General features: G+C 44.7%; 1 protein-coding gene across 4 annotated transcripts in view; it reads right to left on the bottom strand.

Annotated features, from left to right (window-relative positions):
• The window catches only part of syne1a (spectrin repeat containing, nuclear envelope 1a), a 125,073-nt gene that overhangs the window by 33,497 nt on the left and 66,343 nt on the right, over nt 1–25,233 (bottom strand). For all 4 annotated transcript variants that reach the window (XM_086019600.1, XM_086019601.1, XM_086019602.1 and 1 more), the window contains 31 exons: nt 23,278–23,460; nt 21,814–21,957; nt 20,802–20,957; nt 19,939–20,103; nt 19,687–19,859; nt 19,452–19,605; nt 19,034–19,177; nt 18,792–18,956; nt 18,368–18,685; nt 17,666–17,821; nt 15,737–15,907; nt 12,900–13,226; nt 12,183–12,335; nt 11,921–12,088; nt 11,317–11,493; nt 9,842–9,988; nt 9,615–9,740; nt 9,154–9,330; nt 8,457–8,722; nt 8,153–8,309; nt 7,670–8,068; nt 5,551–7,155; nt 4,869–5,194; nt 4,498–4,642; nt 4,194–4,412; nt 3,128–3,417; nt 2,824–2,989; nt 2,588–2,743; nt 2,160–2,312; nt 1,181–1,363; nt 186–323 (listed from right to left, as the gene is read on the bottom strand). In XM_086019600.1, the coding sequence (XP_085875726.1) occupies nt 186–323; nt 1,181–1,363; nt 2,160–2,312; nt 2,588–2,743; nt 2,824–2,989; nt 3,128–3,417; nt 4,194–4,412; nt 4,498–4,642; nt 4,869–5,194; nt 5,551–7,155; nt 7,670–8,068; nt 8,153–8,309; nt 8,457–8,722; nt 9,154–9,330; nt 9,615–9,740; nt 9,842–9,988; nt 11,317–11,493; nt 11,921–12,088; nt 12,183–12,335; nt 12,900–13,226; nt 15,737–15,907; nt 17,666–17,821; nt 18,368–18,685; nt 18,792–18,956; nt 19,034–19,177; nt 19,452–19,605; nt 19,687–19,859; nt 19,939–20,103; nt 20,802–20,957; nt 21,814–21,957; nt 23,278–23,460 (7,407 nt within the window). The remainder of the gene's footprint in view (nt 1–185; nt 324–1,180; nt 1,364–2,159; nt 2,313–2,587; nt 2,744–2,823; nt 2,990–3,127; nt 3,418–4,193; nt 4,413–4,497; nt 4,643–4,868; nt 5,195–5,550; nt 7,156–7,669; nt 8,069–8,152; nt 8,310–8,456; nt 8,723–9,153; nt 9,331–9,614; nt 9,741–9,841; nt 9,989–11,316; nt 11,494–11,920; nt 12,089–12,182; nt 12,336–12,899; nt 13,227–15,736; nt 15,908–17,665; nt 17,822–18,367; nt 18,686–18,791; nt 18,957–19,033; nt 19,178–19,451; nt 19,606–19,686; nt 19,860–19,938; nt 20,104–20,801; nt 20,958–21,813; nt 21,958–23,277; nt 23,461–25,233) is intronic.

Raw genomic sequence — 25,233 nt, 5'->3', positions numbered from 1 at the left:
TGACACCGTCAGTGAAATGTACATTCATGACTAGGATTTTGCGTTAACAAAGATTGTAATAGCAATATAAAAAAAAAAAAGAAATATCATTTTAAAATAATGGACGGTAATAAAACATTTCAGGTACTAAAACATAATGAAGTTGTAAGGGCATTCAATAAAAATAACGTTGCAGACAGACTTACCTGATATGCTCGTATTTGCTCTTGTACTTGCGATATTGGACTCCAGATGATGTTACCAGAGACCAGAGTCTCCGCTTTTTCGGCCCAACTCAAAATAAATTCCTTCACGCTTTGATAGTCCGCCATCTGCTTCTCTGCCTGCCCAAGGTTATAAGGACAACACCAGAGGAGTATGTATAGTGGGATTCATTCAAATTAAGGCATCAGAATAAGAATCACCTTTACTGACCAAGTATGTTAGGACTCAGAAGGAATCTGAGCCGCAAAGTTCCATTACGATTACTGTGGTTGGAGTCACTCTTGTCAGAGTCACACCCACATATTGACGATTTGGCATTCACAAATTCCCATCTTGGCTGAACCTATTCTCCATTTATCGTTGAAAGTCTATTCGCTGTGTTCATTTGTCACCATCTGGTGGTATTTCAGTGGTGTTGCTAGGTTTAAGTCAGTGATGACATGTTGGTCGTCATCGGATGCCTCTCACACATTGTCAAATGTGAACGTGAAAGCATGTTTTTGCTTCTCTCCTGATGCAGCTACAGCCACGATAACGTGGCGATAACATTTTCTGTATTTCTTAACATTTATTATTGTGTGTCAATGCCAAAAGGTGACTCCAATGACGTAACGATCCTCTTTGTTCGAAGTGCTTTGCCTCCCATTCAAATCCCTTTTAGGAGAAGTAGCAATTATTCATGTGTTTTCATGATTCCTGGCACGGCTTTGATCCCTTTCCCATGCAAATGATAGTGCTTCATTGTACAACAACAAGCCAAATTAAGACCTTTGTTCAGCAACATAAAGTGTGCAGTAGTGCAGTCATATTGACGAACCACAGAAAGACAGAGCTACAACGATGAATAATGATAATTATGGCACTGCAGATATGTTCAAGTATGGCAACGTATATATTAAAATTTTGTCAGCTGTTTAAGAAGTTAACGGCAAGGTAAAGGAGCTGCAAGTGTCATGGCATGTCTTCAAGCACTGACCTTTTTTAGTCGGTTGCTTCTGTCCTGGACCTGCTGCATGGCTTGCCGCTGTGCTTCGGCCATTTTGGCCACGACGTCGCCCAGCTGCTTGCACAGCAGAGGATTCTGCTCTCCGAACTCCTGCACGGCCGCCGCCAGCTCGGCCAGGGTGTGAGCGCAGCACTCGCACTCCTCACTGAGAATCTGCAGAGGAGACCGGATTTGTCACAAAATGGTGGCTTCCCCAGTGGAATAAATGGAAATGCAATTAATTTCAGTTGAGAATTAATGACACAAATTACTGCATAGTACTACATTCCTATTTAGACAGGGCTTTGGTTGCATTTTGGAGAGTTTTATAAAGCGCAAAAACACTTCGAATACGTGATTTTTTTTGCAAACAGTTAGGGATATTTTCCGCAGATAAAACCGGGGAGGCGGCACGGTGATCGACTGGTTAGCACGTCCGCCTCACAGTTCAGAGGTCGTGGGTGAGATCACGGCCCCGGCCTCCCTGTGTGGAGTTTGCATGTTCTCCCCGTGCCAGCGTGGGTTTTCTCCGGGTACTCTGGTTTCCTCCCACATTCCAAAAACATGCTTGGTAGGTTAATCGGACACTCTAAATTGCCCTTAGGTGTGATTGTGAGTGCGGATGTTTGTTTGTCTCTGTGTGCCCTGCGATTGGCTGGCAACCAATTCAGGGTGTCCCCCGCCTACTGCCCGAAGACTGCTGGGAAAGGCTCCAGCACTCCCCGCGACCCTTGTGAGGATAAGCGGTATAGATAATGGATGGATGGATAAAACCGGGGAATAGGTGAATTTATGAATTGTGAACCGCAAATATACAGGCGGGATTACTGCACTCCAACAAAGTTGAGGACAGAATCCACTATGCCATTCCAACCTTTTGACACTCATTAACCTTCACATCTGCTCAATGGATAGCTAATTTAACAGGGGTTAATTGCTTGCTAATTATTTAATCGGTCAGGTTGATTACCCTGTTCTCCTCTTTGGCCTCCTCCAGACTGGCGTCCTTGATTTCAAATCTCAAAGTGATGGTCTTCAGCTTGCTATCGATGTCCTTCAGCCTGCAGCTGAAGTCTTCCTTCACGTCCCGCGTCTGCTGCACCTCCCGTTCTCTAGCTTGGACCTGGAGCACACAGCATAAGGACACTCGGTATTAACGTTGGTTTGGAAGAGAAGAAAAATATATGCAGGAATGGATTCATTAATGGCAGTAAGATTCAAGCATTAGCATATGTTTTGTTGTTTTACTAGTAAAAGGGGTTAATTCATTTTACGCTTGTGTGAAATATATCATCAAACTTGAGACTAAATTTTTTTTTTTATGGCTAAACTAATGCAACAAATATTACTTCATTATTATGTCAAGACTGGTTCAGTGCAGCCGGTCGAGGCGCTGACCTGATCTTCAGCAGAGCCCAGAGCCAGCGTCACCTCTGCCAGCTGCATGCTGAGCTCCGACGGCAGACCCGCCTGCAGGTCCTGGTACTTGGACTGCTGCATCTCCGTCATGCGCTCCACGTTTTGACGTCTGCTGATGACCCCGCTGTGTGCGGTCTGCGACAACGCAGAGATGCGAGTGAAACACTTTCATCCCTGCTGATATTATCTGTGCATGCGTTGGCATTTATAAGCACCTCCAGCTCTTGTAACAGCATGTCGAGGTCGGCGGTGGGACTCAGGAGCAAGCCTCGAGTGTCTTGAATCCAACCTTTGACCAAGCCCAGCTCCCTCTCCACCTCTTCTCTGTCTCTCAACTCCTGTTGCACCTGCACCCTGCTGGCCCGACTCTGAGACACAAGGCTTGAAAAGACAAAAGAGAGGACAACAATTTCAAGTCAAATTAAGTTCGTTTTTATCCCTTTATAAAAAAAATGAAATGCATTGTTGTGTCAGGCCACAATTTATGTGGGAATGTGAACCAATAAATTCATCACCCACCTGTCATACTGCGCTTGCATGCGTTTGATCTCTTGCATGCACTGTGTTTCCTGGTGGCCATTCTCAGTCTTCCTCTGCAATTCTTCTTCCTCATCTTCCCCATCTCCTCTGAGGCTGCGGATGTGCTGAGCCAGCAGAGCCAGTATAGACTGCTCCCTTTCCACCTCCAGGACGAAAGAGTCATGGTACTCCAGGAGGGTCTGGAGGGCCGCCCTGGTGGCCGCCTTCTCCACCGTGCTGTCGGGGATTCGGCCGTGGAGGTCAGTCGAGACGGAGCGGACTTTAACCATCTGAGGACCACATAAAACAGAATTAAGCTTAATGTATGATAAAGTCCATGCTATCATTTCTTTTTTAGTAACAATTTTAAAGTTGAAGATCAAGCCAATTCTCTCACAAAGGCAATACAATTGGGGTATGACCTTAGATGGGCAGTTTATTTTTCACAATTTTGTGAAGAAATGTGGGCAAAAAATCCTCCGCAGGGATGTGAAACACTCATCACAGGTAAATGCTTGATTTCAGTTATAGTGTCAGGTGTAGCACAATTATTTGATAGGTTTAGAGGGAAGTTATGGCTGCACTCCGGTGCATGGAATGACATCATGACTATTAAAACAAAGAGCCCATAGAAAAGTGAGGGACAACAGGAAAAGTGCCACATGTCAGGAAGTGTCTGTCCCCTCATTTTGACCTCATTTCCCTTTTAGGCGGAGTGCTTTGTGGGAATTCTTGAGAGCTGACGCGTTGATGCTCAAAATAGTGGGGAGAGGCCGCATGATACGCGTTGGAAACAACTGGCCCGGAGCCTGGAGTTACATCACAGTCCAGCAACCAGTTTTGGAGTTGTGTGACCCAAATCAGGAGGAAGAAGAGCAAGTTTAGCACTGCTTCTCAGCTGCAAGGTTGCAAAGTGTTTTTTCTAGATTGGCTTACATGTTCAATGTTTTCTCATTGCTCAAATGTGGTGACATTTACTACATGCAAACACGGGAAAGGAAAAGAGTTTTTCAAGATACGAGCTGCAGTCCAGGAAATTTTTGGCTTTGACTTATATCCTCCTTACCTTCTCTGTGAAATTTCTCCATTCCCGTGCAGTGTCCTCCAGTGCCCTCTCCTGGGCTCTTGCCACGCCATGAAGCGTACTCCAGCGTTGCCATAGCGACGAGAGCGCGTGGGTGATAACGGCCACGTCGGACTTGGCGAGGAGCCGCTCTAACTCGGCCGCCTTCTCCTTCAGAGTGTTGAGGGCTAACTCCTGCAGGTCGACTTGAGTCACCAGAGACTGTCAGGGGAAAAACACAGCAAAGTGGCTTGCTTTACAAGTGTGGGAGATAACACTTAATATCTCTTCAATGCGAGTCTCTCACCTTGTATTTGTCACATTTGTCTTCCGCCTGCTGGAGACTGTCAGCTTTAGCCGTGGCGAACACGGCCATCTTGCTCTCAGTGTCGTTCATTAGTTCGACAAGCCTCTCTCTCTCATGTTGGAACGAGGCCCAGAGAGACGCACATCTAAGAAAATAATAAAACCAGCATAAGTACATTTGCTGGCCATAACAATCTTGTATGTGAATTGCGACTTTTGCAAAAAATAATCAGCATTTTATTTATTGACAGGTTAATTATGGGTGTATTGTGTCATAGATAGATGAACAAAGATACATTCATAGCAATAAGAGAATAAGATGGAATAGGCTCTAGCTCACTATAGAAAATGGATGGATGAATAAATCAGCACCTTTCATGAACTTCTCTGCAGGCCTCCATCTGCTGTCTGATTTCCGTGCTCCTCAGTTGAGTGGCTTCAACTTCTCCTCTGAGTTTGCTCATCGTCCGAGTGTCCACAAGGGGCTCCCAGGTCGTCATCTCGTCTAAGGCAGCTGTGAAGTTCTTCTCCTCGGTGTTGATTTCTTCCAGGTGCAGCATCCAGTCCGCGTGGTACTCGAGTTCCACGCCTACGGTTGCATGCTGGAGGAAATCAGCTGCACAATCCAGACATTTCTGCATGGGCTGCAGTGATGAGTGATGCCTCTGGACCAGACAGAGAGCTTGTTCCAGTGTCTCCTACCATATGCAGAGGATGACTGAATTAATTTCTTCTTCTTTAAAATATGACTTTTAACACTAGGCTAACGTATTACAGCACACATTGCTAAGGTTTGGAGTGTGATCTCATTTTGTATTTATGAGTAACACAGATGTTAGGGCAAATGTATTGGAGTACAAGTATACATTTTTAATAGGGATATGTAGTAAAGGCCTTTTTGCACTGCACTTAGGCAATGCGACGCGCCCTGGGAATGGAAAAAAAAATGTTCGGTTTGAGAGTCGTGCCGCAGTAATGTCAGAAGGTGTGTCCAATAGGTGAAAGGCTATCAGAGTGATTACAGAGCACTAACAGCATAAAACAAATAACTTACCTGCTTGTTGCTGATTTCCTTTTGGACTTCAGCTGCCAGTGTCTTCAGCTCCTCCAGTTTCTCCTCTACATGGACGGGAATGGTTTCCTTTCTACTGCGAAACCTTTGCTCCTCTTGTCTAAACAAGCCATCTGTTATCCTCAATCGGCTCTCCGCTTCTTCTCCCGTGATTCTCACTTTCCGCACTTTCTCCAGCACCTTCTCAATTTTGGTTTCTGTTAAGGTCAGTGGTTCCTTCAGACTGTCTTTAACGGTGTTCAGCCATTCTAACATCTTTTCCATTTCCCTCGTGAAGTCTTCGCATTGTGTGATGCCATTTTGGCTTTCTTCAACACAGCGTTTCACATCTGAGCGCAACGACTGCAGCGATTCACGCCGGGTTGTCATTTCCTGCAAGGCAGCGGAGTCGAACCTCAAGCCGAGACTGTTGATTTGTTGGCTACATTCTTTGGCCTGGGAGCAAACACCATCCAGACATTCGAGTAAGGCGAAAAGCGATGCAATTTTATCTATGACATTCATTCCTTTGTCCAACTTGAGTGTCATCAGATTGTCTTTGGCGGACTTAAGTTGCTGGTCAAAGCTGTTCAGTAGTATGTTATGTTCCACTAATATTTTAAAGGCCTCATCCAAATGTTTAACAGTCTTGTTGGTTCCACTTGTCAACGTACTGTGAAGATGCACCAGCTGACGTGTTTCCTCAGCTCTGTACGTGTGGCCCAAACAGAGAAAGCCGTCGTTTTTAACATGAACTTCTCTTACGGCGCTGCTGATGTGCGCTAAACTTTCACCTATTTTGCGATAGTAATTCATTAAGCCAACAAGCTCCTCTTCACTTGTACTGATAGTCTTCTTCTCCAGATTGTCAAACTGCTCCTGAAGTCTCTCCACGGTGCTTTGAGTCACCTCAAAGAAAGTGCTGAATTCCTTCCTGTCGAGGATTAGTTGCTGGAGCCTGTCTTTTTTCTCTTTGGCGAGGGCCAGGATGCTGTTGTACTGTTGCGGCAGGGCGTTGAGCCGCTCGTCCAGGTAGCAGTGGTCGATCTCGTTTAGAGTGGGAAGGATCTCCTGGCCTATCCTCTGCACTATTAGAAGGAGATTCTCATTCTCCGACGCTTGTTCCAGGACCTTTTGAAAGGCCGACAGATGCTCTTGCAGCTCAGAGCTGTCCTCAATGTCGCTGAGGTTGATTTCAGGGAAGGTGATGGCTTCCGCTTGTCTGAGCCACTGACAAGTTTTGTTCAGGTCAACCTGGAAGTACTTCCTGGATGTGAAGGCTTTTTCCAAGATTGTGACACGCTGGCTGGTTCTCTGGAGGGCCGTTTCGAAGACCGCCTGCAGCTGCTGGAGCTTTGCCAGGGTTTCTCCTCGCTCTTTGTCCGTGGCGTCCCTCTCCAGTTCCCGACCTTGAACCCAGAGAGATGCCAGCTCCCTCTGGTAGGCCCGAAGGCCGCTCTGGATGCTCCGACACGCGGCCGCCTCTTTCGCCAGGTCTTCTGGGAGGAGCGCAATATGGTCATCTATCAGGGCCTTGCTCTCCTGTTGTTCGACCCATGAGAGCGCTCGGCCAAGACCCTGAAGGAACTGCGTCCTTTCTGTGAAGGCCTGGCGAAAGATAATTATAGAAGAGTGCGTCAATGCCAAATAATTATTCTTCAATGACAAAGGCTAAATGGTTTGGGCAATATCATTCCTCAACAGATTCCTAGAATCTCAACCACATCATGTGCGGATCATTCAGGGCAGGCGAGTTTTTATTATAATTCTTTCTTAGTCTCCACTTTGTGCCGCCATATATGTCCAGCAGCAATGAGAGCTACTAAATGTACTGTAGAAGCTGCGTGATTAGGAGGCTGTTATACATACAACAGTCATTTTAGGGTTATAGTTTGTTGTATATTAAGAGTTTAAACTATTAATATTGGCAATTATGAATATTCTGGAAGTTAGTCAATTACTTTTTGGCTATTTGATTACTGTAGGCTGTGATAGATTAACCAGTATTGAATTGACTCATCGTTGGCATTTGGATCATAATTTGTGTTTTGACCACATGTTTTAGTAGGATGTAATGAACTGTTTTTAAAATGGTATCCGACACAGATTTACATCTGTTTACCTTGCTGAGGTACTTCCTCCTTTGGGTCACCCGAGCCTCCAACGCCACCACTTCAGTCTGGGCTTGTTCGACAAGCTCCTGCAGACATTTCCTCTCACTCAGTCCCAGCCTGGACGCCACGGCCTGCGCCTCGCTCACCGCTCGAGCGAGCAGCTGCTGTCGAGCCTCCAGCTCCACGCAAACGCTCAGGTGGTCGAACAGGAAACTCTGGGCCAGGTCAGGCGGCGGGCTAGTCTTCAGTGCTGAGGTGAGCGTGGGCCGTTGCTCTTCAACCCACTCGCGGGCGTCCCTGAGCTGGGTTTCCACCCGCGTCAGATCCTCCAGGGTTTGCGAGGAGTCCTGGATCTTGTGCTGGATAAGAGACTCCAGCCGGGCCCAGCGCTGCTCTAGATGACCCACCTACAGAAGGTGACCCGAGCATTAATTGTTTTAAAAAGATGGAAAATTTGACACTTAAATGGGATCTCCTTGGAGCAATCTTACCTGTTGTTTGACCAGTTCCTTGTCCAGCAGGCTTATTTGAGGCAGGATGCCTTGTTTCTGCTCGCGGAGATCTTCTAGTGTTGCACGTTGCTCCACAAGATCATTGGACAATTTCCTCAGAGCTTCTAGATGCTCCCTTGTACTTTCAGTGTCAGCCCTGTGCACACACATAAACAGCGTTTAGCATAGATGTTCTCGACCCGGGGTCCCCAGATCTCAGGGAGTGGTGAGCCATAACTCAGGTTTAGTGAATGTTTATGACATTATTACAGTTTGTAAGACGCAACAGTGCTGTGGTTGGTACCTGGCGAGGTAGTCCCACTCCCTGGACACTTGATGGAAAAGCTCCTCGACGGCAGCCACACTTTCCTGGTACTCGCCGCTGCTCTGCATGTCCTCTCCTCGCTCCGCCTCCAGCTCCTCGGCACGCTGGCCCATCTCAATCCATACCCTGCGCAGCTTCTTTACGTCCTCCATGGCGGCGGAGTCCTGTCCATCCGTCAGCCGCTCGATGGCCTCGATCAAGCGGCTCACCTCGGACTGCCTCTCCCTCACCTGCTGGAGGAACTCCTGGGCAAGTTTGATTGCAAATGCTGTTTTAACTTCTTTTAATTTCAGTTCACGACATTAATTACTTGCTGTTATAGTAGATAACCGGTAGCGTTCCGCAAGGCTCGCTACTCAGTCCAGAGAGTTTTACAGCATTGTATGTACTACCAGCAATATGGTGGCTATTTATAAACGTCAGACAACAACTATGTATATATCCATTGGCAATAAATGGGCTTTGTTTTGACTGTGTGCATTTAATACAAATTCAATATGTGTATCGAAGTCTAAAGCCTGTCATCTTCCATTAACAAGAACTTTCACATTGATAACTAATATATTAACAGATTCCACATTCCTCCACAAACAAAAAAAAAAATTCTTCCTCTGGCACAGATAAAAGTTATTTAAAAATTGTTAAACATTATTAGCGGTTAAACCAAAATACACACCTGTGCTTTGTCCAGCTGATTCTGTGCAATTCTGGGCTCAAGCTCTGAGGGACACCTGATGAGGTTCTCAAGTTGCTGCTCAGTCTCTCTAAGCCGCACCTCCAGATCTGCCTTGTGCTCCTCGATGCCCCTCCAGCTCTCTGCGATGTCCTCGCAGAGCAGCATGCGCTCCTCAATCTACGTACAAAACAGACATTAAAGGAACACGGTAAGCCTTCTTTTTAAAATCAATTGAAATCAGTTGCGAGGTGTCCTAATAAAATGTCTCTGTTGTGCTTTTATCGAAATAGCCCAATGATCAGGAATGCACGCTTTATACAACATATTTATTGTCTTGCTAAAATCAGTCTGTTTTTAAGGTTTCATGCAAGGGGATTTTTCTGATGTTAAATAGGCGCCTTGGCTCAATGAAGGTTGTGACGCAATACCTTTATCTGCAAAAATATACGGTGACCACCAACCTGGAGTTTGACCTGCTGAACGGCCGAAGCCACCTCCTGCACTGGAAGAAGTGAGAGGTCGCAGGAGGAGCACACAAGCTGGAGGTAAGTACTGGCCTGCTCCTGGAGGGTCCGCTCCTGCTTCACCTGGCAAAACGAGTCAATGGTCACTCAGCAATGACGCAATCTCCTAGAGAGACTTCATTTGTTTATTGATCTATCAATTAAGAGATGTGTGTGTCCCTGACCTGCTGTAGCGCCTGCTCCAGGTTGAGAGGGGTCAGTGCAGGAGTTTCTGGCTCCTGGGAGGCAGAGGTCAGCCAAGTCTTGCACTGCTGCAAGGTATCTTGGAGACTTATATGTCTCTGTAGCTCGTGGTCGAGGCACTGATATACCTAGAAATTATTTCACAAAGTATTAAAATTGTTTTCTTTATGAGTAAGTGAACACAAAAGCTGTCCTTCACAGGTGGAGGGGCCTCAGAATCGATGTGGCATTAGTAACCTTTCTGCTCGACAGGGAAATTTATCAGGTCTTTTGGATTTTTAAATGACTTTGTACATTTCCCCCAAAAAATAAAACTTAAAACCGCTAACATATAGTGTTAGCGTACCACTCTATTACAAATAAATTATGCCACCAATGTAGCAGCCATCGGCTCGTTTACAGTGAACATTACATTTTGTGCATGTAATTGAGGGGCGTGGCTTTGGTGAGTCTCCGGGGGGAAGGAATTAGTCAAGTGAGGCTACTAATGCTCCCTTTAAATGATAAAATTATGGAAAAAAGGACGTTGTGCAGCATCGTATTTGACAGGTGTTGAATGTGGAGGCGTCCGTATCCTCCAAACAGCCGTGTCTGATTGACAATGTTAATACGAGGGTCTCAAATAAAGAAAGAAAGAGAGAGAGAAAGGGGGAGGGGAGACGGATGCATTGGCATATTGCCTGGAGTTTTTTGGCAAAGGCTCCAAAGCTGGCATGGTGGCAAGTGGCAGGCAGGATATTAGAGCTTACGTCGGGAACGTAGTTGGCAGATAAGATGGTTGGGGGGGGTTACAAATTGAGGAGAAGCCAGCAGTGTGGCTGGATCACACAATGCCAGATTGGCGTGGAAAAAAAATAGTGGTGGTGGCGTCTGGGGAGGTCAGTAATGATGACAGAGTGCAAGTTGCCAAAACGGCAGAGTGGCGCTGGATTAGGGCACCCTCCAACAGTGGCCGTCATTTGGCGCAGGCATGAAAACTGTGGAGTTGACAGGGGATATGCGGGGATTAATATGGCCAGATTGAGTTAGCGACTTTGGCTGGATGGTCTCATCTCAGTGCGGTTGCTGTCAGGCGCCGCCGTGTCCTCCATGCTGGCAGTGAAGGAGCGTCGTCAAGAGACGGTTTAGGTGTCGCGTTGGGTTAGGATTAAGTGCTTGTTTTGGCGGCTTCACTGAATGACACTGATGTTAGTGGAGTGTGACTGTGCATGCATGGCCTTATTTGGCACGTGCAGAGGACATAAAAAGTCCACTCAACCCTATTCAAATACGAGATTTTTGTGAAAAAACTGTAAAACTCATACTTTTAAAAAATCTTTTTGAGAGGGGAACTGAATCAATGTGGTTTTCACATTTGTTTAATGTTTAACTGTGTGGAATGAAAGCTGTGGGAAAAAAAGGTCATGAATATACAATCTATTTGTTTGCTTGAAAGACCTTCTCCCGTCTTACTCACCCTCTGCGCCGTGCTGCAGATGGCAGAGTAGCTGTCTCTAGTGCCTTGCTGGTGTGCGTGGACCTGCTGTTTCAGCCGACTCTGCACACGCTCGTCGCAGCCGTGTACCAGGTGGTCCCCGCGCTGCTTCAAGCCTGCCAAGCGATCCTCAAAGCCCGCTATCTCCTCCATGATGGCCTGCGGAGGACAAAAGGAGACATCGGGTAGCGCCGGGTCTGGCGTAACGGCGCAACGTCAGGATGTTCAATGACGCGGGAGGTCATGACAGACTGACTGCACACGAGGTGGTCTCGCAGGCGATTAGGCGGGCATGAGAGGATCTGAGAAGATCAAGTTTGAAGGTGAAGCTCTGAATGACATATGACATACAGTGTTACCTTGGTTTGTGGGTTTAATTTATTCCGACTTGACTTGTGATAAATATGTTTTGAGCAGCAAACACTCTCTGGCTTCCAGAAACAACCCAGGTCAAACTTAGCTCCTCCCCATCATATAAAGATGGGAGTCTCTCAGTCGAGATGTATACAATCTGACCTCGACATACGTCATTGACACCAATTCCAATTTAAAACAACTTTGGGTGTTGCAAAGTCCTGGTGGTCACCTTGTGCCTGGCTAATTGTTGAGTGGCCGCCTCCAGGCTGCGGCTCACGCTGGGGTCAGGCGTCACCATCCTGCTGGAGATCTGCAGCAGCCAACGCTCTGCCTGCTGGAGCTCGTTGTGGTATGTTTCCTGTTCCTTCACCTGGCCCTCCAGATGCGCCACGTGAGCCTAAGCGACAAGACCGCAATAAGCACGTGTGATCCAGATTAACAGTCATGCTGTGAATATGTAACTTTTAATGCAGTTTCATTCTTTTACATACCGTGGTCATGTTACAGAGGTCGGTGTAGTCCTTTTGCAGCCTGTTCATTTTGTCTCGGACTGAGGGATAATGGACAGATGCTAGCAGTGCGTCGCCTTTCTCCACCACCGACCTGATGGAGTCGTCGTGGGACTGAACCATCTGCAGCAGAGCCTGGAGGGCAAACAAACCAATAAAACAGATCCGGCATATACAGAGACCCCAAAGAAGTGCGACATTATGTGAATTCACACAGCAACCACAATCAATTAATTATCGCAGATAATTAAATGTGTGATGACATGAGCGCCAGCATGCCTTCAGCACAACAGAACATCTTAAGTGTAAAACGTCACATTCCTGTGGTGCCATTACAGCATTTCCTTACACACAAGTGCTGTCTTTTTTTCCCCAGGCTCTTCCATATTCTCTTTGTGATGTGCACACACTCAAGGCCAAAAAATGAGGCGCTCTAAAGTGATCACATCACCTCAAAGCTCCGTTCCATGCGCTGCAAGGCACTCAAGTTCTTTTATCGTGGGGGAGTGGCAACTCATGCCAGGGCTCAGTGACGCACTTGGGCCCTATTTAGCCACGCACCATAAATTCAGGAAAACTAAAATGGTGAAAACCAGCTTAATGCTAAATCTCCACAATGGAGCACTGCATACGGTATTATCTTCACACATGTTGAGAAAAAGTCTCTGCATGTCTTCATATACAAATCAGCCATTTCACCTTGTACTTGGCGAGCTGTGCCCTCCGTTGGTAAAGCTCGGCTTTGGGTTCCGGCGGCGAGCACAGCAAAGCCTTTGTCTCCACCAACCACTGGGCCTGAGCCTTATAGCGCTCCTGGAACTCCTTCGCCAGCAGCGAGGCACGCTCCAGGAAGCTGTGCTCGGTCCTCAGCCAGCCCGCCAGCTCCTCCAGCTGGGAAAGACGCGCCTCCACCTCCACTCCAAGGTTCTCAGCTCCAGCCTCGTTCAGGAAGTTCGCAGCCTGCTCGGCCCGCTCCCTCAAGGACTTCAGGCAGCTATGGCCGTGATGAAGATCTCCTTGCAGAGTCTGGGTGAGGGAAAAGGGCAGAAATGCACATTTTCAAGATCTGACATTTTCAACAATGTCATATGTTTTCGAGTATATAATGTCACCAGTATTTGGAAAAACAAACAAAGCCTGTTTCCTAAACCACATTCTCACAAATATCTCAATGAATACGGAAAGAAACTCAGTGCCGAACTTTAGTCATATACAGGAGTTAGGCTTCTGTGTTGATCCAAAGTAGGATTGTTAAACCTTGTGGATGTTCTTTCTATCAGCTAAAATCCCAGATGGTAAGAGAAACTATACTCATGAGGACTTTTGAGGTTGCCACTGAAAAATAACTATGTCCTTCACCACGTGGGAGCGATTGAAGGCCTTTGTAGCCTTCAGATAGGTCGACGCGGAGGTGCCCGGGAGGTTGTGGTGTGGAGGAAGCGTGGTGTATAATATGGAAGGAGGAGCCAATTATAAGAGCCCTTAGCGGGAGGAAGGAGCTGCAGGGGTTTCCAGGGTAACAGCAACACAAGCTCGATGGGGCGCCATCTAGCTTTCATCATGGCTATATTACTGCTGGAGTGGAGCTCTGCTACACCAGACATCTCCGGCTATCTATGTTAATCATGTGATGTGCCTGCCTGCACACGTCCATGTTTGCATCTCACCATGACCCCCGCCCGTCTTTCCAGTGACCCACCTGTGCGCCTTCTATACAATCTTAACAAGACAACCAACACATGGTTTGCTTTAATAAGACCTGAACTCAAACAAGAAACAAGAGCATAATTGCCATTTGAGGTTGATTCAGCCACCTGTGTCATATAATGCCCACTCTAAATTCCCCTCTAACCTGCCAGCGTGCGTCTGGCCCGCCCGTACATTTCTTAGTCCATATGGTGTGTTTAGGATCCATGCTGATTCATTAACGGCTGATAAAGTAGAAGACATTACAGTCTGCTGAACATTATTTATGAGGGCCTGCACACTGGGCGCCCTTTAGGCTGTTAAACGCTCCTCCATCATGCTAATATTAATTATTCAAAGTGTACTCCCTGTTTGTGTGACAAGCATTCTGTCAACATTTGTCTGAAGTCACTGTAATCCACTACTGTACTTGCATTATTACATTAATTATTGAAAAATGTAAGAAATTTTCAAAATAGATACATTTATGAACATGGATTTTTTCATTTATTTATTTATCTTTTTTTTTTTACAAAAGGTTACTATAGTACCTGAAAGAAATACTGTAAAACTTTCATTTTCATTAGAGTCCAAACAATAGCAAAAATATGTAGGAAAATAATAAAAATGTAATACAAATGAATACAGTCAGTATATTAGTACTGATAATGCCCTAATAATGTACATTGACAGCAGGGAAGCCCCATTACACCTCTCACGTGTGACCATACACAGGCCCTTTGACAGTTTCAAGTCAGCCTCAACTGAAGTACAAATCCAACTAATCACCTTTGGCATGGCTATTGACTGCTACTCTTTGTGTCAATGCATAATCATCGCAGTTCAATGAGCTGCCCTGGAGAGCTCACTGCAGGGGAATGACTAAGTTGGTGGAAGGACATGTGTCAGAAGCTCTCCATCGATCTCGAACGAGGATAACTACAGAGCTCACTACACGCACCATGTGGCGTCCATGGTTAAGAAAATGTGCAAGGTAGTTTGCCGAAGCTGCTTCGTTACTACTCCGGACACCAGAGCAGTGTGGTGAAGCGGTACATCAATTATAGTCTCTGAGCCAGCAGGCGCCTGACACCCGGTGCTTCTTCTTCATCCTCATCATCACAGCGGGGCATCACATCCTGCTAACACCATCCTTCTAAAGCAGTGTCTGCTTTGTCTTCATAATGACAAAGGATCGATACACACACCTTGTGATCATAGAAACTACTTCACATTTTGCAATAGCATGCTAGATTTTTTTATGCAGGAGAGCTACTTGTCAAAAATTGCCATTTGGCCAGACAGGCATAAAAGAAAAATGCGCAAAGAAAAAAAAAAGCCCAAAGAGCACACATTTTTCTTGGCCAAGCATGCTGAAGCTGCCAAAAAAAAGTGTTATCCAAGCAAATATTCTATGTTGCCTCAAAATTTTCCCACTAAGGGCTTAAAAGCCTAAAGCCAGCTACTAAAGCTTGAAAACCTGCATATATGCACACTAATATATAGCCATGTCAGGTGCAATAACATACACAGTGAACTCCTCTTCAATCAAAATTGATACTCAATTACATGACCAACTACTCTTCAACCGTGATATCATAGTTCCTCTGAAGTGAAAATAAATGTCTTACAAATTTGACAAAAGCATCACAGGGATTAGTGTTGATTGATTATCCTGCCAAATGTGAATGATGAAAAAGGAGGCTCGTGTTTGATTTTACAAAGCATAATTTATGTGTGAAACGGAATTTAAAAATATGAATATTGAATGCCTCATATGAATGTGTAAGATGTAAAATGGCAGCTGTTAATTGAGGTACAATGATGTGTATATTTAATTAGAGCGGTACCTCTAATTTCTTCAGCTTTCTCTCCAATGCGTTGCGGTCGAGAGGTTCCGAAGTGTCGGTCACTTCTGCGAAGCTTTTCTTAGTCGAGCCGAGCCACTCGGTGAAGGACACGCAAAGGTTTTCGGCCTCCTGTATACTCTTCAGTTCCTCTTGCAATTGTTTGATGGTCTCCTGTCAGAGCGTCAGTGAAAAGCAGATTTGAACAGATGACAAATCCATACAGTTGCGTTGATATTTGGCATCCTTGTGATAAATTCATTTTTATGCATGAATCCATCATCATTTGAAGGCAGACTTTATTTGCTCTAATTATTTGGAAATGTTGCGCTACTTATTTCCCATGTGATCGTCAACAGCAGCAGCCTTCAGGTTGTTTCTGATAGTGTTTGAAAGACTCGACGGCCTAGCTCCTCTTTTAAAGTTGAGCCCCAGTAGGCTGTAACCACTGAGGACCAAAAGCTCTGTGAACAGCCATCAAAACAAAAAATACACATTTCCCCACCCCCATGTTTCATCTGCACAGGGGAGGGAGTTAGGGGGGGCTGCATTATCCACTTGAATGAGATTTTGAGTCAATAACACCATGAGGATGGAGAGGGTTTCTCTGCAGCTTTGACACATTACTCACTCTGTCCAAAATCCTGCAGTGAGGAGCTCCAATTAGCTGATATTGCTGAGTGCACACCTTTCCTGAGAGTAAGGTAACAGCCCCACACCTCCTCTCACTTCACATGGCATAATTGCAAGCGAGCGTGACATCACAGGGATGTCATGGGTTGTGTGTGAAGCCAATTTAAACTGGGCTAACTTTTGGAAAAGGTTGTCACTGAAGGTGTAAAAATCAATGAGGTGCGTGGATAGCTTTTCCACTCCTGGTGCTGGGTGTGAGATTGTCTCATTGGGCGCAGAATAGAGGAGCCACATCGATTTTTCTTTCAAAGACCCCCCAAAATGGAGCAGACAACATACGGAGAGGCTTGATCAGAGGATGTAGACTACTTCAATGGTTCACTTCAGAAACTTAAGTCCAAACACTCCATGGAATCAAGTCCACGGTGAAGGAATAGCCATGCATCAAAAGCTTTCTTGAATGCAAAACACACATTTTCAATCCCTTCCTGAAATACACATGAATGGATCAACACAACCCAAACTCAGTGAGATTTGATCATTTAATTTTAAATTCTGCAGGCGGTTGGTTCTCAGTTCCCACAGCAGCCATGTAACCCCAATTTTTATTAAAGTTAAAAATACATTAATTAGTATAACAAAATAAAAAATACTTCCAGGCCATAAATGCAAAACAACCAAATAAAAAAACAGCATGTACGGCGATAAATAAAACAAAATGTCTCCCTGTATCTATGTTTCCAACTGGAACGCCAAGTAATTTGGACATTTATATCTAATATTATTTCTTATGCAAACAATGTTTTAACAAATCTAAATAAATGTGAAGTTGAGTAGTGATTGGATTGTTTTGCCACCTTAGTTTTTTTTTAAACTCAGTACTATATTACACATTTTTTGCTCGAGCTGTTTTGTTAACACATTTGCAAGCTGGCCAGCGCAACTTTTGATGAACCGATACACCTGCATGTTGCACAAATACACCTGCTTGTTGCACAAACATCAAAAGACTTTCATTGTATTATTATGTGATGCCAAGCAGATGTACCGTGTTAGAGCACAGTTTGGATTCATTTAAAAATATATATATTTCAAATACTAGTAGAATAAATGGTAAGTAAATCAAATTATGAACAGATGCCTCAAGAGAAATAGAGCCCACATCTGCAGGTAAAACAAATTAATTTCCAAGCCATTTTAACTACAAAAACACTAAAAAGGTGTTTCTTGGAATGATTTGAATTGAATGTACATAGGAACTTCATCAAAATCAACAGCGATTTCGAGGGACAACAGTACCTGTATGCTGAGCAGCAGGGAGTGGTAGCGTGCAGTGAGCTGGGTTGCCGTGACGCTAACGCGGCCGCTGATGTCGGTTTCTTCCAAAGCCTGCTGGGCCAGAGAAGAGAGGCCCTCCACTTCGCCTTGTCGTGTCAGCACCGTTTCAAGACACAGCTGTTCACAAGCAACGCAGAGAAGAACATATTACACTATCATCTCTCAAGGAACAAAGTGGCTATTACAAGACATGAATGTTCAGGTTGAATTAGCAATGTAAAATGTTTAGATGGACCTTCGAGGATTGTCGTAACGATAGCTGTTGAGTTATTATGACCCGTTTACATTACATTTACTAAGAAAAAGCATAGCATGCTATAAAACATTCTGCTATTCAAAGTACTTAAAAACTGAAAAAAGAAACCCAGGAAATTTCATGTTTGAAAATTCTTGACTAAAATTTGGACAACGGCCATGTGTGTTCACAACTTGGCAGTATGCCTGGCTTTGTTTTTCTTGTGTGCAGCAATTCATTAGCTGCTACAGTACAGCATGAGAAAATGGAAAGGTAACGCTTGAAAAAAGTAAAATGAAAAAACAAATGCTGTAAATATCAACACCAAGAAATCTTAAGTACGCCCTATAAGGGAGTGACAAATGAATGTGAGCTTTTTTTTTCTTTTTAAAATGACATGAGGATGCAAAGGGGCTTTAAATTCTAACCTTGAGTTTCTTAAGCTGAGTCTCCTTAGTGTTTCTGTCCGACCTCCGGTGCGGCCTCAAGTCGGCCCCTTTCTCCATCTCCTCAAGCCAGTGAGCCAAAATGAAGTATTTCTGGCTCATCTCTCTCAGTCTGGTCAGGGTGGAGTTGAGCTGCGTCTGGGTCTCCGCCAGGTGGCCCTGGTAGGCCCCCCACTCCTGCTGCGCCGTGTCAAGGGCTCTGTCCTCGATCTGGGGTACGCCCCACGGGATGACCCGCTCTCTGCTGGTCAGCACGGACGACAGCAGTGATTGGCCATCCGAGCAGTGCTGCTGTAGAATCTACGAGGAACAGAAGAGAGAGTGAATACAGTGTTCCCCCTCTATATCGTGGAAAATCGCCCATGCCGCCGCTGCATTTTAGATTCATAAGGTTGAGTATGATTACCTGAAGCTGTTTCAGTGTTTCCTCAAGTGTATCAACGTTCCCCTCTGGATGGGATAACGATGCCAGTGTGGATTGCTCCTGCTCCAGCCAATCTTCAAACACATGTAAACCTCGCTGATACTCCTGGTGGATCAGCACCAGCCCCTTGGCCTTATTGACTGCATTCTGTAAGCAAATAAATACAATTAGGAGATGATCATTCAAAATAACAAAAGCAGTGGAAAGCAAAGACCTCTACATACCTTGGCCTTTTCTTGCAGGGTGCTGTATCTACTCTGGAGCTGCTTCACTTCTTGCTGGGTGCTGCAGTGTTCCGCCATGTTGGCCCCCTTTGATGCTATGGTCTCCAGTGGACAACTATGACTCAGCATTTCTTCATACAGAAGCTGCAATGAACACACGTGCACATATGTTCATTGCCAGGAGAGCAACCCCAGAGGGAGCCCCTGAGGTACAAATGTATAGAATAATGGATGAGGAAACACATGCCATGTTCACAAAAACAGGACTATCTTTGAATACTTACTGCAAGCCCTCAGGCATTGTGTTTGCATTTTTGGTGATAGTTGACGAAGAGTACTTATGTGCTCTTTTATGTGCTTTCACCAAATAAAATCAATCAATCAGACTGGCTCTAGTTTTTGGAAGACACTTTTGTACCTTAGTCTTCCCCAGGTTTGCAGTCTTGTCTCTCATTTCCGAATACTGTCTGTCTGAGCAACTCAGAGTTTCTTCAACGCGGTCCATCCAGAGCACAAACTGACCCACATCCTCCTGATAGCTGGTCCACTGTGACAAGGCGCCCTCCAGCTGGCTGTTAATGCCGAAAGGCAAAGGCATTACACTAAGTATATTGTAAAAGGCAATTCAAATAATCCCTAACTTTTCTCACAACCTTTTGCATTTGATAGAGGCAGACAACAGGGAGTCCCACGAGTCCTTGAGGTCCTGGATCTGTTTGCGGATCACTGGGACGCCCTCAGCCGACGTGTTTCTCTGAACAGCTTCTCCCCTGGTAAGCAGCATCTTTAGTTGGATCTCCCGCTCTTGGCGGGCAGCGAGCAAGGCCTGCATGCATGGAGGAAGAATCAATCAAGTGGTATCTACTTTAATTCTAGAGTCGTTTCTTCGTCAAGGCCCTGCTTACCTCAAGCTGTAACATCCTGTCCTCTAGCACAGCTTTATCAGAGGTGGTGGAAGCGCAGGTGTTGAGGATGCTCTGGGCCCCGCACACCCATTCCTGGAGCTCTTTAAGACCCTGAGAGAAGAGGCGATGCTCCCCTACCACGCGCTCAATCCTGGAGGCCTTGTCCTGTAGGGAGTTTACACATTGAGCAGGTCAAGATCTTTTAAGTCATATGTATGTACAGACATTTGTCATTTAAAAAAAAAAAACGTACATACATTATTTGTAAGAATAAAACACATTATTGTTGTGTTGTTTTTCCTCTCCAAAGGACCTCCTTGACCCCTATATTACGACCCAAAGTGGATTCATTTTGTCTCAAGTCATCCTTCATACATATTTAATGTCTGCATAATTTTATGGTGGAGCAAGGCAAAACTCCAATACTAATCGAGAATTTTATACAATTCCTCAAAAGGAAGACGACCAATGAAAAAAAAAAAAAAAAGGCTTTCCGCTAGTCTAGTTAATCAATGGCAATAAATCTTCCTAAAACACTATGCCTGTCTAAAGGTACACTGGCCACCATCACAGTATTTTGCTCGCAATCCAATTCATCAAGGACAGTAGGTGATACAATGGACACGTTTAATAAGGGCTCGAAAAAGGTCAGCTGCTGCCGCACTGCCACATTTCACACGTTTGACATTTTCGGATGAAGCTAACACAGCCTATGCCCTTTCTTGCGTTGATAAGGCTGCAGCCATGAGGAACGTTTTGGAGATGAACTTAAGGGACACAGAGACAAATTACCTGAGTATAGTGTAACTTAACAAAAAGTACATGAGAAAAGCAAAATGGCAAGAAATGACTGAACTTTGTACCTTGGTCAAGTTGCTGAGAGCCAAGTACTGTGCAGACAGCTGGGACACTCGATGGAGGAAGCCCTTGCCTGCGGCCTGACCCTCCCACAGACCGTGAGCTCGCTCCCTGAGGCGGCCCAGTTCTGCATCGCGACTGGCCATCTCTTCCAGTACACTCTGGTGTCCAGTTTGAAGGAGTAGTTAGGGAATACACGGAGACAAAGTGTCAGATATTGAATATCCGTCCAACCATTTAGATTGCGCTTCTTCCCAAGCTGTCTAGTAGACTGCATGTATTGTATTATACTTGAGGTACTGAGTGTAACCAATTGGTTGCCGGGCCTCACAAAAGGCGACAAAGTAAATAGCAAATAACATCAACAGTGATAAGGCAGAGCTTTGCGATGGGCTTGATGTATTTCTCCCTCCTTTGTCAGTTTTGTCTTTGGAACGCTCCTCACCGTTCTCCCCCACACATCACCCCCCCACACTCTTTTTTTTTTTGGTCTCTGCCAGACATGACAGATTCTGTTATCGCATGCAAGGAAAAAAAGGCTTTTGACAGAAGGGGATTTAATTAGATTCCCCGACTTTGCCTTTGACTATTATGTCAAGCCGCTGCTCTATTTTGATCCAGTGGTGCTCAACAAATGTAATTAGGTCTTCTTTCCCCCATCTGATTTCAGATTACACTTTAGGGAGGTTTATCTGATTGGGAGCTACAAGTATTTAGTGCCCTTGAAAAATCAGATCACTGGTCCATTTAGAGGGGGGAATTACAAGGAAATACAAAAGTTCAACAATAGCAGCTCATAGATGATGTTAAACGGATGTTTATATTATTGTTGCCCTTCAAATGCAATACACCAAAAAATTTCATCTATTGAGGTATTAAACTGTTTAATTAATCCAGGCAATTATAAATAATGTTGGGGAAGCGCCAATAACTTGTAAAGCAACATAGAAAAATACTAACCACAAAAAAGGGGCAATAAACATGACATGGTTGAGAGAGAATCCTCAAAATAATTACCTGCAGTTTGCCAAGCTCTTGTTTTTTAGCCGAGAGGTCGTGTAGCCGAGCGCTGCTCTCCTGAACTTTGACCTCAGCGCTGTTCAACCACTCCTGCAGGGGCTCGGCGCTGGCCTCAAACTCTGTCATCTGACACCGCAAGCTCTGGACATGCAGCGAGCGCATTCAGTCGATCAAACATGACAACAAAACGCCAACAAAAAAATAAAATACTATGCTGCACTAATTTGCTCGACTAAAATGAAAAGCTGGAGAACTGTGTTGTTTGAAGTGCTCCGCAAATAAAACAAATGACAAATTACAAACAGCATAGCATAAAAAAACAACAAAAACAATGAACTAGAGTCATGTCAAAAGCCAAAGCACATACCACATTGTTTCTTCAGTTATGTGTGCAAGTGCGAGACTACTTTTTGTGTATCCACTGGAAAACAAATTATTTGGTCTCTACCACATTAGTGGCATCTTTCTATTAGTGTACTTACCGCAGTGGTACAGTCCCTACAGTGTGGAGCTCGAAACAGTCTGTTGTATGGTCACTACCGTGTGACAATGGCAATGGAATGAGAAGAAAACAAAACAGAGCTTTCCCCAAACAAAGCCTTTGTTCTTATAATAAGACACAGACAAAAGCAAGAGCAAATGTTGGATTTTGACCATTGTTGTCCTTAGTTTACTGTGGTACATTCCCAACTATTGATGGCATGCTACTTGATGTATTGTTCTTAATAGTTTCAACCTTTATAATGCATATTTTACATTGAATTGGTTTTGTTCATTTGTGTGTTCTCTTTTCTTACAGATTTTTCATCTGTCATTTCTACAGTGCTTCCCAGTAGTTTTTTAATCTTCCGACAGTGAGACCCTTTGTATTGTCATTTCATTTAAGCCATGAGCTGGAAAGGCCAGTCAATGTGTGTGAGTGTGTCGTGTGTGTTTGTTTGCGTGTGCATGTCTGTGTGTGTCAATTAGCCTTGGCTTTTACTGAGGAAAGCACTTGTGTGTGAAAAGTGCTCTATAAATAAAGCTGGATTGATTGATGGAATTCATTGATAGAGGGAATTGTGCTGCTATACTATGATGTCACACTGTTTAGACTAATGTTTCTTATACAGATGCACCTCGATGAATTACAGTATCAGGGAATACATGGAATAGCTGAGAGTTAACTACAACCCCAAATTCACCATCTCAAGAATATTACATTAGAAACAATCAATTAGTTTTATTGTACACATTACTGTAGGTAGGAATTGGCCTTGCGAAAAGTATTTTCCAATGTGTTCAATTAATCTTAAGTTTGAGTTTGACTTTTTTTAACTGAACTACTGGTATACATCACATTTTTTTTGTGTGGATCACAAACTGAATCTGAGGCAGAAACACAAGGCAACTGAAGTGAACTGTACTATCTGGTGGAAGCATGGCTTAATAATTGCAAACAAAGGCTAACTAAAAACCCACCTTGAGCGCATCCTCCCTCAGCTGAAGGTTATTCATCAGGCTCTTCCAGTCCTCTCTGGCGTTTGCAGCTTTGGCCTTGATCCCCTCAACCCGCTCTTTGGACACCACCGCCATGAGCAGCTCCCCGCTGGCTCCCACCGTACTTAGTCTGGCCTGGCCGTGCTCCCTGTCACTCAAGAAGTCCTTGAGGGGCACACGCAACACAGACAAAAGGAGCTGTTGAATACACACACATGAGCAGGAGGGAGTGAAGGCAAAAGAAATTGAGTGACAAACCCTTAACTAACAGTGCTCCCCCATTATTATTATTTTTTGGGTCGATTTTACAAACTGTAAACTGTTGGAGTCCTGTTGATGAACATAAACATCCACTGCCAGCCCAGTAAAAAAAAAAATCTTTGACATCTATAGCCGTCAATGGCAGTGAATAAGTCAAATGGATCTGGAAGGTAATAAACAGGGGTTTGATGTATTTGTCTGTAAATGCTGTGTCTAAAACTAATTCAACACAATATGGGCAAGCATGTGATGGACAGACTGTTTGTCCGGGAGTCTCACTTTATACTTTCAGATGCAGCAATTAGTCAAGAGTCATTACGGATTCCTTATGCGTGGGCGCAAGGCGGGGCTTGACCGCCGTAGGCGGATAAGACGAGTCAAGTGTTCTTTTTTTTTAACATACTGTAGCTCCTCCATGCACACGCATACACAAAACACCCCTTCCTCAGAGCTCAGATGATGACAGCAGCACAGCAGGGACCACTCCACCATCTGTGCAGTCAGCCTATCACACACACACACACACACACACACATACACACAGTCTTGTTTTTGTCTTCAAACTTCTCACTTTCTATCTCCCTCCACTCCAGCTAGAGTAAGTGTACACCACCAATTAAACAAGGGTGATGTCGCGTGGATATCTTTCCCCAAACGCCCCCCCACCAGCCGTCGTCCTCACCCCTCCCACGCCGGCCCTCCTGGAGGTCAGCCATGTGGAAACATTGTTCCACATTCCTCACCAGGTCAATGATAAATAAAACATGGCTCTCTCTTTCTCCGCCGCCATACACATGGTGACATTCCCTCTCATCCTGACGAAAACAACATCTGAAGGAGGATGCATGCTAAGGCCCTCCTTTGAAAACCTTGGTGACAACAGGGACAAAAATAGAATATACCCCTGATCTGAATTGCTTTTTCTGTTATTGTCACGTGGCTGTCTACTAATAAATGCCTCCAACACTAACTTTCTTGTTGCGACAGACACAGAAAGGTAATTAGGAGGATGGTAATTACCGAAGATGCCAGGACATCTACCTTCACAGACAACAACCTGCCTCTTAGCCAGGGGCCCTGGGGTGCTCGAGAAAGGCTGCCAGGATGTTAACACCTGCCAGCTTTTCGGAGGGAAACCCCTTGAAGAGGACGTGTACGGAGGAGCTTCCAAAAAAAAAAAAAAAAAAAACTAGCCCTCTTGCCATGTGCATACGGTCTCCGTTTTACGGTAATCTTAAAATATCACATTTCAAAACAAAAAACTCTTCCCACAATACCTTCATATTCTTGAGTTTCTGCCTAAAACGTTGATGCATACAGGTTAGTTCAACAAATACCAGCAACTAAGTGAGACAAGAAGATAGCAACTATGCTTCAAAATCATTGTCGTATCAAAAACATGTACCGTAAACCCATGCTAGCTAAAAGAATAAATCGTTAATTCATACCCCCCCCAAAATGTTTTCCCTGCGCCTATATTAATAAACGTGTTTAAACCGCACACATACAACAAACTATTATCCCAAAACGCTCAAACTTCATTTCAAATGGATTGTTATTTTTTTTAGATTGCCATCTACCATCACTAAGCTTTTTGGATTTGATTTCTCTGTTAGGTAGATAAGGAGCCATTTTGCTGAAACTCCCACAAATGATTTCCAGTTGTTCCAATATTGA

The sequence above is a fragment of the Filicampus tigris genome, chromosome 20 (genome assembly GCF_054856515.1).
Source record: "Filicampus tigris isolate MCC_2025a chromosome 20, RoL_Ftig_1.0, whole genome shotgun sequence".
Classification (NCBI taxonomy): Eukaryota; Metazoa; Chordata; class Actinopteri; order Syngnathiformes; family Syngnathidae; genus Filicampus; species Filicampus tigris.
The sequence above is the reverse complement of the archived record's forward strand: the minus strand, read 5'-3'. Positions and strand labels throughout refer to the sequence as shown.